The sequence below is a fragment of the Argiope bruennichi genome, chromosome 2 (assembly GCF_947563725.1).
Source record: "Argiope bruennichi chromosome 2, qqArgBrue1.1, whole genome shotgun sequence".
NCBI classification, from domain to species: domain Eukaryota; kingdom Metazoa; phylum Arthropoda; class Arachnida; order Araneae; family Araneidae; genus Argiope; species Argiope bruennichi.
In genome coordinates this window covers 34,983,795-34,997,928 of record NC_079152.1, presented here as the reverse complement: position 1 = coordinate 34,997,928, position 14,134 = coordinate 34,983,795, and the positions used below count along the sequence as shown (strand labels likewise).

The 14,134-nt window shown below is 28.3% G+C and overlaps 1 protein-coding gene across 1 annotated transcript in view; it reads right to left on the bottom strand.

Annotated features, from left to right (window-relative positions):
• The window catches only part of LOC129956889 (integrin alpha-PS2-like), a 127,080-nt gene that overhangs the window by 42,166 nt on the left and 70,780 nt on the right, over nucleotides 1-14,134 (bottom strand). Inside the window, exons 7-13 of the mRNA XM_056068905.1 lie at nucleotides 13,032-13,118; nucleotides 12,061-12,149; nucleotides 8,390-8,496; nucleotides 7,322-7,424; nucleotides 4,658-4,760; nucleotides 1,703-1,800; nucleotides 554-650 (exon numbers count right to left, since the gene is read on the bottom strand). Coding sequence (XP_055924880.1) covers nucleotides 554-650; nucleotides 1,703-1,800; nucleotides 4,658-4,760; nucleotides 7,322-7,424; nucleotides 8,390-8,496; nucleotides 12,061-12,149; nucleotides 13,032-13,118 — 684 coding nt within the window. The remainder of the gene's footprint in view (nucleotides 1-553; nucleotides 651-1,702; nucleotides 1,801-4,657; nucleotides 4,761-7,321; nucleotides 7,425-8,389; nucleotides 8,497-12,060; nucleotides 12,150-13,031; nucleotides 13,119-14,134) is intronic.

The following is a 14,134-nucleotide window of genomic DNA, read 5'->3' as shown; positions in this document are numbered from 1 at the left end:
GTATTTCTTCATTTTTCAAGCATGAGCAACATGCTGTTTTGAAAATAATGGGTTTTTTATTATTTGTTTCACAGTAAACCTACGATTTTACTATTTTTTTGAAATATTACAATTTGTAGATAAACACGAATTAAGTTTACGAATCAAGAATTAAACATTAGCGAAATATTTGTACTGGATAATTTCTAAGAATTCTATTACAACAAACTGATAATAATTAAATCAAATTTCAGAAACTAGGCGCAAAGGGAGATTTTTTAAGCTTTTAATATCATCCAGATATCCGAGCAATAAGTATTAAGAATTCATTATGCGACCACCTTCGACCAACATTTTTTGAAAACTTTTCTATTTTTGTAAAAGACATAAGTTTTTTTTTTATTAATATTTGCCGTTATTTAAATAAACCACTCTTGGAATTGAATGGCTCACCGTAATTCAATGTCAATATCATATCATTCTAACAAAGGTTTTAATACGTTATATTACTGTAGCAAATTTTATATTATGCCGATTTGATACGTTATCTTTCTTTCTATATATTATTTATTACCTGTGTATTGGTTGTTATCTAAGTCCATGCCACCTGCAACAGAGAAACCGAAGGTGGATACAGGAACAGAACGGTGTACATCAGCAGAAAAGATCGTCTAGTGGAAAAAAAACTATTTAAATAATACTAAGCATAATATATAATATAAGAGTATTAATAGCGTTGTGTAACTTAATTTTGTTAATGAATCATAAAGAGTCAATAATAAAATAATACAGGATGAAATATATAGGGTAAATTTATAATATATATAGGATAAGATATATATATATATATATATATATATATATATATATATATATATATATATATATATATATATATATATATATATATATATATATATATATATATATATATATATATATATATATATATATACAGGATATAACAAAGTATATGGGACATTTGAGAGAAAATTGTATAAAATAAATTTTTATTGCTGATGGTTTTTGATTATTTAAGTTAATTTTATCCCAATTTTAAGACAGTGCTCTCTTTTTGAATCTTCAAAATTCTTGATAAATTAAAAGTCTTTACCTTCTTAACACATAAATTTTTTTTAAAATAATTACCAAAACGTATTTTGATCATTCTAATAATAATAATAGATGGCGCCATAAATCATTTGAAACAAAAATTTTAAGATCATTTTTACTGTATGATAAATACAAATCGTCATTAACTATCAATTAAAAAACAGTATTTAATTTTGATTGTAAAAAAGCATTTTTCTTTTTTATATACGTTTTTTAAGTAACTTTTTAGTCCCAAAGTTTGAAGCAAATTGAAATTTCAATGAAAGAAAGGATGTATTTTAAAATAAGGAATCCTTTTATGATCAATATTATTTTGAAATGTCAGACATATATATATATATATATGTATACAAAATTTAAATTACTAAATAATTATGCATATTTAAATTTAAATGCATATACAAATTTAAAAATTCATACATAAAAATGTTGAGTCTATTTAAGAATTAATCATACAACTTTTAATAAATTTCTGATAAAATAGAGAGGCAAAAGATAAATAAAATATATATAGAATGTGATAAATGGTTTATCATGTATAATTGGACAACAGTCAAAGTAGAGTTATATTATTCTCTTCTTCGAATAAAATAAAATTCACGGAGCCTACCTGTGCCGCTTTTGTAACAATGCCCGTGGAACTTCCATGGAATACATATACAACACCTAGACCATCGTCACCACCATAAGGACATCCAACTGCAATATCTAATAAAAGAAAAATATTTTTTAACACAAAAATTCCACGTAAGTGTCAAATATTCGATGCATTCATAGTATATGGGATTGTAGAATCTAAGACATTTGATAAAGGATTAAATTAGATAGTTTCCTTTAAGAAAGCTTCCATATTGCAATGGTGCTTTTCCCTTTACAGTTCTCAGGTAATTATACTTATCAAATGGGAAAGAGTTTTTCTGAAGGCTCTAAAAGGTATTTTAAAATGATAAATAGGATAATTAGGTGCTTAACATTCGATTGATCTACTTTAAATGCTTAGAATTACATGAAGCCTATAGTTAAATATTAAAAAACTACCCGTTAAGGTGCAAGGGTTTCATAACGACATTAATTTTCAACATTTTTCATTAAATTTTAATTCCAGAAAAAGTGTTCGGAAATGAAACACGACTGTGTTGTGTTCCCTATGCCTAAGATCTACTTAATTATCAGTATTTTTTATTGAACCTTTTTAATTTAAATTCAACATTCACTTTTAAAAATGTACAAAACGTATGGACGCAATTATAGTTTCTTAAAATTCGAAATCTTTCTGTTAATGATGTTATGCATATTTTGACTTTATTTTTGAAGTATTGATTATTAGAATTTTTATAGTATCTGACATTTTAGTTTATTTCTTAACGCAAAATAATTATAAATAATTAATATATTATTAATAAAATTGCAACAATTTTATCATAATACAAAATGAGCTTTAAACTTTAATGTAAGTTATTGCTGAATGAATTCCGAGCAGTTCTATAATTTCTAATTAAAAAAATTATTGATTTAATTAAGAATCCATGTCAACGTCAGATATTTTTTTCTATTATGCATAAATTTTTGCATCATATTATAATATCACTGAATGATTTAATTTCAGTTTATATGCTTAAGAAACAATAATTCGTTGTACCTGTCACACATGGGTATACTGACCAAGGGCTTAAGGTGGATTTTAGATAAATCGAGTTTTAAATGCACACGCATTCGGTCATAAGGCCAAAACTTTTAAATAAAGGCAACGATACGCCTCTTCCTTTTGCTCCTATCTCAAAGAAGTTTACATCTGAAAAACTAAGGTATAAATCTGTATTTCAGTTATCATAGCAATCAGCCTACCAATGAATTTGTTTTAAACACCGCCATAGAGAAAATATGTTCCCAGCTGTTAAAGTCTGCTACTTTTAATTTGATTTGAATAGCTCAGATTACCTAACTAGAATTACCATTTTTGTATTTATATATTGATAATACATGTATAATGTTATGTATATATAAATAGAATAAATGTTAGCGACCGTTCCTAATACAAGACATATATCAACGCAAAACAAGCAAAAGTACACTGTTATAGATCAGGATTTCGTAAAACCTGTGAAGCTCGAACTCAAATGAGAATACATAGAAATACGTCACCGAAATTTTCATAGTCCAGAACATTAAAAAAATTGTTTAGAAAATGGATTAAATTTAAAAAGTTGCATTCACAAATATAGAAAAAGCATCCAAACACATTTTTTTTCCCATTTACTATGCATAAATGCTTTTATTTCATATTTATTTACTATTTCTAGTGCCATTTTAGTTTGAAATATGTTGCACCAAACTAAAATGAGATTGAGATTTTTTTTTCTTTGCACCGAGAATAATTCGCGAGTGGAGAACGTTTCTGAAGTAATTTTAATCCACCATTATCGATTAGCAAAAAAGTACCTTTTTTTTACATACCTTTACAATATTGTACGGCATTTTGAATGTCGAACAATACCGTAGAGATATTGCATATCTTTTATTAATAGAACCCATCGTATTATTCACGAACAAATAAAAGATATTAAGTAACTTTGATTTTCATTTTACTTATAGAGCAAAATCCTTCGGATAGTTTAAAATTAGATTCTTATTTTTTTAATGTAGTTACCATGACGCATATTTGTGATTCACGCTTTTTATTCATACAGATGATTCTCTTTGCCAAAGTATCTTTTAACTCTAATAGAGAAAGGATCATTTTAGATGGTGCTGTCACTGGTGTTAATTAAATAATATACACACAGCATTCAACATTTGAAATAAAATCCATTACATGGCATTAGCCTAAATCAGATGGCATTTAGAATGTCGAACAACACCGTAGAGATACTGCACAGTAGCTAAAGGACTATGCATAACGTTCATAAACAGAAAATAGCTATTATGTAAAGTTTATTTTATTTTATTTCTAGAGTAAAATTATTCGAATATTTTAAATTAGATTCTTATTTTTTAATACATTAATTATCGTGACTCATATTTGTGATTCACAGTTTTTATCCATATACATGACCTTATTTTCCAAAGTATCTCTTAACTAACAGAGTAGAAATCAATTTTAGATGGCGACTGTGAATCACTAGTGTTAATCAAATGGCGCACACGGCATTCAACATTTTAAAGTAGGAAATAAAATCATGGCACGGCATTTAGAATGTTGAACATCACCGTAGAGATACTGCACAGTAGCTGAAGAACTATGCATAACATTCATGAAGAGAAAACAGCTATTAAGTAAATTTTTTTTTATTTTACTTCTAGAGTAAAATCATTCTGATAATTTAAATTAGTTTCTTATTTTTCAATATATTAGTTATCGTGACTCATATTTGTGATTCACGCTTTTTATCCATATAGATGACCATGTTTGCCAAAGTACCTCTTAACTACAATAGAGAGGGGTCATTTTTAGATGATGGCTATGAGTCACTAGTGTTAATCAAATGGTGTGCATGGCATTCAACATTTTTAATAGAAAATAAAATCCAACATTTATTAAAACATATCATGTAATTTATTATCTTACCGCCATATCCGTCTTTATTAATATCCGAGAGGGAAGCTAAAGACAGTCCAAATCTTCCTTTCGAATAAACTCCATCAATATGGCTTCTTGTTCGAAAATTATGCTGAAAAGAAAATATTGTTTAATGGATTGCCTGTATACAGGGTGTCCCAAATAATAGAACAAGCTTTTATTTCGATAAATATTGCATCTAAACATGCTTCCAACAACAAAGCATCATTAGATAAGTTGTGTAATTGCATGAAAACTCTTTGGCTTTTTTGGAGATTGGTAGCAAAATGTTAAAAATGAATACATTTTTATATGTTAAATGTTAATTAGTAACTTCTTTCTTTTATATTTATCCATGTATATACAAAGTTTCACATTTCTATCTGCAAAATTTGCATAGATACATTTATTTTTAAACTCTAAGTGAATCTAATCACAAATTTAGATGAATACAGAAATACAAATTTATTCAGCAAAACAAATTTATTATATCAAACTCAAAATCATTCAACACAGAACATTCATGATTTGAAATATGAATGCTTGAGGATTCACTCATAATATATTTCGCTTTCATTAGTTGGTAACTGCAATATCTTAATAAAGAAGGAAAAAGAAACTTGAGAAGTCGATCGTTGAAATATATCATAGAAATGCTAGTATAATTGGGACAAGAAAATAAAATTCTTTGCTCGCACTTGAATGCTTTCTAAAAGAATGACTTGTTTCAGTGATCACGAACGCTTGGATATACTGACGATTTATGCCTTATATAATCGTAATGCCAACACAGTTGTGGAAGACGTGCAAATGCAAAGATAATTTTATTTATATCTTAATGAATTCCTTACTTTTTAATCATAAATTAGCCCATGTTACTTACTCTAAAATGTTCTCTTATTTCCTGATCAAAAATTTAGTTTTTGATGTAATTATTTCTAGCAGTAGCTCTAAAAAATTGCCGATTCTTTGGTTCTCATGCCCCGAGCGAAGGCATAAAAATCTGTAACGTCGAAGGCATTCTTTTCAAGATACCTATCTTACCTAAGTCGACAAGTTTCAAAGAAATCCCTATCCTAATCTTTTTATAAAATCACACAGGGAAAAATTCTTTCATTTTGCTTGCGAGGTGTAAACAGCGCGCGTATTGAGATATAAACAGACACGTCATCATTGACTGTACAAAATACACTGGGCCGTCTCGCCTGATTCGTAGGACGTTGGATTCGCTTTCCTTGGGTCAATCGTTCGAACCTGGCCAGCTGAAGACTCTCCGTGTATGTGGTGGCTGGCGCACGTATAAATCTATCGCGGTTACAAAGTCCTCCATGTCGAGAGTAATGCCAATGGGTGTACTAGATCAAGGGTGATCGTTCTCTGATTCAGGTCTAAATTACGATCTATGGATTAATGAAGGAAATGCATGAATGAAGTCCTCCCCGTAAAAAGGGTTGTGACGTGTGTGTAGCTAAGTCGTAATTTTGGCCCTAGATGGCACTACTGAAAAAACAAGAGACATATTCTTGGCTTAAAATCACTGACTTCTAAAGTCAGTGGGTTTGCCTATGACAAGTGCTATTAGAAAAAAAAAACAACAGCACAGCAAAATATATTTCCCGTCGTAAAATAAAATGAAGTAAACTTCAAGAGTTTTCTCTTTTCAGCCAAACATCTGTCAAATGTTTAGACTTCATATTCTCCACTTTAGCGTCTGTTTACGCACATGCTGCTGAGATTTTAACTTGAAGACAGTATCAGTTTTGAAGTTGACCAAATATTTGTGTAGGCCCTGTTCAATGATTTCATGCCGTTCCTTGACAATTGATATTGCGTAATAGTCTACCTTTCTTGAAAAACAAAGGGGAGAGGACGTTGTAGCTACATAGAAAATAAATATAATAATAGTTTACATTTTTAGCAGGCGATAGTTTTTAGATTACATAAATCACACTTTTGTCCTAATAACCAAGGTGGAAATACCAAGCGTGAATTATTGGTTATTTATGATTCGACTGTTTGCTGCAAAAATATATTTCAGTTTTGTTTACAGTGAGTTGAATTCATAATTTTTATATTACATTTAATAATTATAAGTGCATGGATTGAATTTTTGTATTTTTATTAACTATTTGAATGAAAATAATGTTAAAAATTTCAAATCGGGGTAACAAATCACCAATCAGAGCTTAACTCGATAGCAATTCTAGGAGGACTTATGCCGGCGTCCTGGCCTAGGGGTAGCGCATCTTCCCCGTGATCTGGGCGTCCCGGGTTCGAGTCCCGGTTTGGGCATGGTTGTTTTTCTGTTGTTCTATCTGTGAGATGTGTGAATGTGCCCTCCTGTAAAAAGGGGTTGTGCAAGCGAATGAGTGATGCGTGAGTAGCAAAGTCGTACTCTTGGCCCTAGTTGGCGCTGCTATAAAAAATAAGAGACGTTCCCCCTCAGGCTTAAATCGCTGTCTTCGTAACAGTGGGCTTGTCAGTGGTAAGTGCCATAAGAAACAAACAACAAACAAACAGGAGGACTTATATTTAAATTCATAGCGTATGTTTAGATTCATGGTGACATTTTTCGATTCGAAATGCTTGGATTAAAAACTAAGCATTAAACTTAATGAAAATATCATAAAAGATTATAAAATGATTCATATAAAAAATCCCCTAGACACATACCTTCCTCGTCTGATAGGCGACATATATTCTTCCTTTCTCATAGCTTTTATCTTTAGCCAAAAGGTCCGTGTAGAGTGGGGCACCGACTATGATGTCATCTAACCTTCAAAAAGACACAAAAGCATGAGTAATTTTTCAGTGTTTTCAATAAGAGAAAAAAATAATGCTAAATAATATTTCAATGAGTTATATTACTGGGAAGAGAAAAAAAAATGAGGATATTTTAATAAAATTTCATAAGCATTTATAAATAAACGTTACGATTTCACTTTAATGTTGGTTTTTTTTCCCCAAAATTTAACAGAAAAAACCATGTTCAAGTGAAAGATATCAATAACACTGTCCCAATTTTCTGTTAAAATTTAGTGTACATTTTGTAATAAAAATATACTGGACGTAATATCACAGCATAAGTCAAAATGGAATTAGGTAGTAAATAACATTCATAGTAAACTGACTTCATCATTATTACTTTTTATTTATTATAAACCATGTCTTCCACTTTTTAAATGAGCCGTGAACCAAGTAATTAATTTGTGAATGTAAGGTGATAAATTTAAACAAATAATGTTTTAAGTAGATTTTGGCTACTATAGGATTGCTAACTTGCATAGTTGGATTATAATTCATTCTTCTTTCCAAACTATTAATTAATACGTTTTTCATCACAATTTATTATGTTAAGTATTATTGGCAGCAATTCTTCTTAACTATTTTCCCATTTTTTTTTTTTTCGGAATGCTGAAAGTCGTTTGATAAATGCTTTTTTTTAAACGTAAATAAGAGACAAAACTGAGCTAAAAACAATATAAACATTTAAATAAAAAAAAATTTCTTCAAAATTAAAATTTCAAAGGAATTTTAAAACATGGTAAAATGTATTATTCAGGCTTTCAGGATACAAGTAACTTAATTACTTATTATAAGTAACTGGTATATTTTCAATAAAAATTAAAAGTATAAAACATAAGAAGAATCATAGTGTTTTTAAAATGAATTCTTTCTCTAACTAAATAATTAATATGAATAAATATTAGTTTCGAAGAAGAAAAAAAATCTTTATTTTACCTGTCACCATTGATATCAGTAACACAAAGAGAATACCCAAAATAGGAACCTAGTTGTTCACCAGATATATTGTGCAAGCTGTATAAGGTAGTATTGAATATGCCTATCTGTAAATAATGTATGAAATTTCAAGAATTAACAGAATAGATGAAAAATTCAAGAGAAGACTGAAGCATATAATAAATCAAGCTAAATCGCATGCGTTCAGACAACCTCTTCGTTGTGCTATTAAATTCAAATTCAGTGATGTAACGGATTTAATTAACCATCGCACTTGTCTTACCTCGGATCAGCAACAGGGTTGCATATCATAAGGAAAGTTTTAAAATTATGTAATTTAATTTATTTATCCTAGTTCATGGTCCCTTATTTATGTGTCACAATTATTAGTATTTGAATGGAATACAGATATAAGGAATTAATATGCTTTATAAAAATAATTTTAGGCGGCTACATAGGATAGACCAGATTTAAAAACCTTATTCCAATACAAACTTATACCACATTTAAGAAGGCACATAGTTTTTAATATATCAGCTATAAATCAGTAGAAAATTTTAATTAATTCATTCATTTTAATTAATTCATAATTTAATTTTACTTAATTAATTCAAAATTTAAATTAATTCAATTAATTTAATTCATTCATTCAATTCATTAATTAATTTACATTTAATTTAGTTCATAGATCCTTATTTATGTGTCACAATTATTAGTATTTTAATGGAATGCAGATTTGATTTAAGGAATTAATACGCTTTATAAAAAGAATTTCAGACGGCTACATAGGATAGAGCAGATTTAAAAACCTTATTCCAATACAAATTTATACCACACGTTTAAGAAGGCACATAGTTTTTAATATATCAGCTATAAATCAGTATAAAATTTTAATTAAAAGATTACACATAGAGTAGAAAAAACTATTTAAAACTAATAGTTTACAATTTGATAACCAAAATGGATTCAAACGCGATTCTTTGAGGATTTTTCATAATCAAGTACTCAAGTGAATGCTGTCACTGAATGCTAAGACATGAATGAATAAAGGAATGGAGCGGTAAGAATTAAGAAGTCAGATTTATGGTTTATTTTATAAATATTACAGATGATATCAAAAAAATTTCGAGATAGTATTGAAGATATATCCAAGTAGAATTAGTTCAATTACAGCAGCATAATTTTGTAATAAACTGGAGAATTTCGTTGTGAAATTAAATCATTACATTTATATACTATATTAAAAAATATCCCAAAATTTGCTATGTTTTCATGGCATAATTTTACATGATGCTTGCTTTAAATCCCACACATCAGGGAATTCAGCCTGAACTTTTCAATATTTATTTTATTCAACGTAGTTCTGCTGTAATTTAAAGATCTTTTGCTTTTACTATTTATAAATTTAATTTTGAAAATTATCGAAAAACTTTCATTTTTTATACACAGATGGCAGCTCGGTAAATATATGTCTGACTATCAATTTATAATAATTAAATTCATATTTTCTTTGTTTTTACCGCAAAGCTTTATTTTTAAATGCGTAGTGAAACCAGGATAATGATTAAATATTGTTTTCTATAATTTTTTGAAAGAAATATATAATAATTTTTTAGAATTTAATTCTTTTTTTTCCATTATTCCGATATCAAAATTTTAATATCAGTGATCGAATAAGATATGACTCCCGGCTATTCTGTCTTACAAACCATAATTACAAAGAAGCATTTCAAATCAAGTAAGCATAAGAAGAATTGTGCACTCTTTTTTAAAAATTATTTCCTAACAGACGCAAACACGTGGCTATTTAAATAGCTACTATTTATTTTAACTGCAAATAAAATGAGAAATTTTTTTTTCAAGGATACATCCGTCCGCAATATTAAATTTAAGATCTGGATGACATTCAGCATGCATGAAATTTAAAATGATAAATTTCCCTGTTGTTGACATTTTTCCCTCAGATTAGTTATGTTTAATGAAGTCTTAAATAAAATGCTATGTCCTAGAAAAGTCATGCTTATATTGTGTAAAAATGCTTCAAAATGATTTTTTAAAAATAATAGAGCAATTAGTAAATTAAAATGAGCTCTGCATTATGGTGGCAACACAATGAAGCGGTGTAGTTATAATAAGAATTGTTATGAGACTTATTTTGACAATAGCTGATGAAAATTTAGATTAAAACTACGAGTACGGGACTTATTTTCACAATAGTTGATGACAATTTATATTAAAACTACGAGTACGGGACTTATTTTCACAATAGTTGATGACAATTTATATTAAAACTACGAGTACGGGACTTATTTTCACAATAGTTGATGACAATTTATATTAAAACTACCAGTATGGGACTTATTTTCACAATAGTTGATGACAATTTATATTAAAACTAAGAGTACGGGACTTATTTTCACAATAGTTGATGACAATTTATATTAAAACTACGAGTACGGGACTTATTTTCACAATAGTTGATGACAATTTATATTAAAACTACGAGTACGGGACTTATTTTCACAATAGTTGATGACAATTTATATTAAAACTACCAGTATGGGACTTATTTTCACAATAGTTGATGACAATTTATATTAAAACTACGAGTACGGGACTTATTTTCACAACAGTTGATGACAATTTATATTAAAATTACGAGTACGGGACTTATTTTCACAATAGTTGATGACAATTTATATTAAAACTACGAGAAAAGATAAGCTTTATATCCTGTTTAAATCTGTTTAATACACTTGGTTATGAATTTAAAGTATTTATAAATAAATAGAATAATAAGATTATGAGTTCTATCTAGGATGAGTTCTAGTATTATTCAAAACTTGCAAATCAGTATGTGCTTTAGAAAGCATATTTTTTGCTGAATTTAGAAATTGAAATTTACATAAATTTCCCCCTTGAATTTGACACTAATTTGGCAATCAAAACTAGCAAACAGATTAATACTTCAAGCAATCTTATATGTAGTATAGTCAATCATCTTGATCTTTGACTGGCGACGACATTGTAAGCATTCTTGGTCATGTGAAGGCGCACATTATTATAGATTTTAAACGTGGTCATGTTGGCTATTGGAAGTTTTTTTTGGGGGGGGGGGGGTGGAGGGGAGGGGGATGATGCACAAACCCGAGAGTAGAATTGTTCCTTTACTGATTCTTCATGGCGTTTTTACAATAATCGTTGAATAGCTTGACCATCAGTATAATTGGCATCGCCAGTAGAATGCTTGGCATAAAATTTCCAACATGGCAGGTATATTTTTTTTTCCAACGTCACAGTATATTCGAGCGACGAGATCCACAATGCCTTAAAACTGTAACCTAAGCAATCAATCAATACTTCCAAGCATGCACCATAGTTTGAAGTGTCAATGGAAAATTAGTGAGTGCAATTTTGAATTTTAATTGAAGTAAATATTGCAATGAAGCAGTTGTTAACGCTGCTGCTATTAAGTAAATTGTAATTTATCATATACTTATTTCTTGTGTTTATACTTCATTGGAACTATTCAGCTCAACATATATACAATTATACATGTATATAAAATATTTGCAATGTTGTTTTCTACTATCTTTTTAATTTATACCCAAGAAATCTGATTACACCATTTGTATTCAAATAATTTAATTTTCATTGTTCTTAAGATTTACCTTTCCAGAAAGTCTGTGTCCACGAGGTACTCCTACTACAACATCTGGATTTTTATCGCCAGTAAATTCGCCAATCGCTATGGAATAACCTGTAAGAAGCATACCGGTTATAATACTAATCATATAATCAAATATAGATTTAATTAAGTAAAAATACTAATCAAAAAATATAAAATTGAGCATGCCAAAAGATTGGAGTAAAATTTTTAAAAAACTACAGAAAACTTTAAAAAAATTTTTAAAGTAATCTTTCTGACTTTTTAAAAAACTAAAGAAAAAAAACTGACTTTACAAATATGACATTAGAATATACATTTTAGCTCAGTAAATCAAAGAACACCGCATCTTTTCCTCTTAAACGCTAATAGTGATTCATAAACTTAAAAGTGAAAAATAAAATTGTTAAAAACAGATATAAATTTAAAGTTAAAAATACTCCAATTAAAGTATAAAAAGATGAAAATAATTTATTTTTTAAAAAATATGGTTGTTAAAAAAATCGTAACAATATAAGCCAATGATAGAAATGCTCAAAATAAATCTAAATTTTAATCATACAGTGAAAAAAATAATGAATGTCATCGAGGATGTATAAATCTACAAATTTCACAATATTATAATGTGAAAATGTGAGTAAAAAGCTATTTACAAAAATCCATCATTTCAAAATGATAGAAAAATGATCAAATTGATCAAAGTTCCTTATATTCTTTTAATTTTAAATATCACATGATTAATCCCAAAAAAATACATGATAAAAAATATGAGTAGATGAGAAAAATATTCTAGTGATGTATTTTCTTTAGTATATAATTGTTAAAATAATTTTAACATTTAAAAGAAATTGTCAGCATATCTATTCTGCGTTATAACGTCATATGTAATGTAATCCATCATTAAGAAGTTTTATTTATTTATTTTTAAATTTCGCAGAAATATTTTTTTTTGGAATAAAATAATTGAACGCATACCGAGGTAACTATCATCATCGTCAGCTGGCCCTTCCGGTGTGTTGTACAAAGTCTCCTTTGAAAGAAGATCCTGTGAGTATAACTGACCTTCAAAATTAAAAACAGCGTTATAAATAACTCATATCAAATGCAGTGATGTGTAAATAAATACTAAACATAAGCTAAAAACTAAAGAGCCTAATTCTTTCATAAAATGCAGACATGAAATATTTTCGTTGCATTACATTTCCTTATAGAATATTATTGAACCAAATATTTCAAAAGTTCTTTTCGACAATCAGAAACTAAAAATAGCAGAATCTTTTTTACCAATAATTATACTAAAAAATCCATTATAAAAAAAATAAGTTATGTACTGCGAATAATATTAATGACCACGTCGAGATCGTTAATATAAAAACGAGAGACAAGAGAATCATTTTATGAAAAGACAAAACATTTATCTAATTTTGCGTTAAAATCAACATCTAAAGAGGAATTCGCTTATCTAATAATAATCTAATATTTTTTAGTGCTTATAGATATTATCTTTCATGAATGGTTACATCTCTTTGTGCAGAATTCGATTAATGGAGCAAGTCGTAATAAGATTGATTTCGCAGAAAGCATAAAGCCCTCTTGAGCGATGCGAGGCGGTCAGTCATTCAATTTTAATGATGCACTCTGATTACTACTCTCTCGCGCGACGTGATGCACTCTGCAGATTAATATTAGCAAGTCCTACAAATAACTGGCCTTGATTTAAATAAAAATAATATCAAATGAATCACTCTTGACTTATTATGTCATCATAACTTATCAACTGGACATAACTTATAAACTATTTCATGAAGGCAAATCCTATATCTAAAAAGATCTATATCGAAAGCCTATATCTAAAAAAAAACAAAAAAAACAATACTTTGGCCGAACTTGATGCTTTTACAAATTAATTGCAAACTGAACAAAACCTTAGATAAAGAATTAAAATTCTGCTAACTTCATTCACTAAATGTGAAATTTTATGAAGGAATGTGACAAAGAAATTATTGAAGCATAAAAATAATCACTTCCGACATTTATTAAGACCTCATTATTAATGAAAATTATTATTGTATAAAACT